General features: G+C 40.8%; 1 protein-coding gene across 1 annotated transcript; it reads left to right on the plus strand.

Moving 5' to 3' along the window:
* The first annotated feature begins 487 nt into the window (after positions 1 to 487).
* Positions 488 to 832, plus strand: LOC104494876 (Sjoegren syndrome nuclear autoantigen 1-like). Its single transcript, XM_010137769.1, has one exon. It carries the CDS (start codon positions 488 to 490, stop codon positions 830 to 832), a length of 345 nt encoding a protein of 114 aa, XP_010136071.1.
* The last annotated feature ends 211 nt before the right edge of the window (positions 833 to 1,043 follow it).

A 1,043-nucleotide genomic window follows, 5' to 3' on the forward strand; every position in this document is an offset into this window, starting at 1 on the left:
AAGACTCCCTTCATCATAGGCCGAGTGGATGCCACTGCTGGTTGTGGTGACTGCTGAGCTGTCTCCTAGGAAAGGCTCGTTTGGTTATTTCTGACCAAACCCCTCGAGGTCTGAGGTACAAAGCATCATCTATGCAGAATAGTATTAAGATATTATAAAATATAATAGAAGTATTTTGAGCATTGCCACGAGGGTATCATAGGAGGGATTAGCTTCCAGCAGTAAAGGTACGGTGTAGATGCCGAATTTTTTCCTGCCTCCTTCCTGAAAAGGAAGAGATGTGGAACAACTCAACTATCATGTTAACCTTGAACAGAGCATCTTTACCCATGGCGCTGTCTCTCCTAGCATAGCATTATTCACGGTAACTCCCTTACAGAATTCATCTTTCTGTTTTTTGGTGTGTTGTTTTTTTAGAGTGCAGAAAGCTTGTTGCTGAGAGGGGACTTCAGGGAGCCGTGGCAGAGCTCGGGGACAGGAGTGGAGGATGACTCAGCAGGGAGCTGTTCTTCAGGGTTACAATAATGAACTAGTGAAATGCATTGAAGACTTATGTATGCAAAAAGAAGAGCTGAACAAACAAATCCAGGAAGCAGAAGAGGAAAAACATAAACTCCAGCATGAAATCCAAGTCCTCAGTGAACAATTGGAGTGTGTGTGTGAAAACCTGGCCCAAAAGGTGGCTTCACGGAATGAGCTTGATAAAATTCTTGCTGAAACTGAAGCTGCTTATATGAAGATTTTGGATAGTTCTAGAACTTTACTTAATGTCCTGAAGAAGGAAGTGGGAAGCTTAAAGCATACGCCAGAACTGAAAACCAGTGTAATGTGAAGCGGTCAAATGTTTGGACTCCACAGTGCTAAAATTCCACTAGGTGAGAAATGTGGTTAGCCACAGAACCTTAAAACTACAGTATAAGCAAAGAGGGATTTTATTCCAACCTTTCTGTATGTTTTATTATTATTTTTAAATGCACTAGAAAACAGATGAAATAAACTTGCTGTTTAAACACAAATCTGATTACTTAAATGCTACAAAACTG

This window comes from Buceros rhinoceros, unplaced genomic scaffold, assembly GCF_000710305.1.
Source record: "Buceros rhinoceros silvestris isolate BGI_N320 unplaced genomic scaffold, ASM71030v1 scaffold33306, whole genome shotgun sequence".
In the NCBI taxonomy this organism is placed as follows: Eukaryota; Metazoa; Chordata; class Aves; order Bucerotiformes; family Bucerotidae; genus Buceros; species Buceros rhinoceros.

Excerpts from the sequence above, each read along its gene's own strand:
- LOC104494876 (XM_010137769.1), top strand. The coding sequence starts at position 488 with ATGACTCAGCAGGGAGCTGTTCTTCAGGGTTACAATAATGAACTAGTG.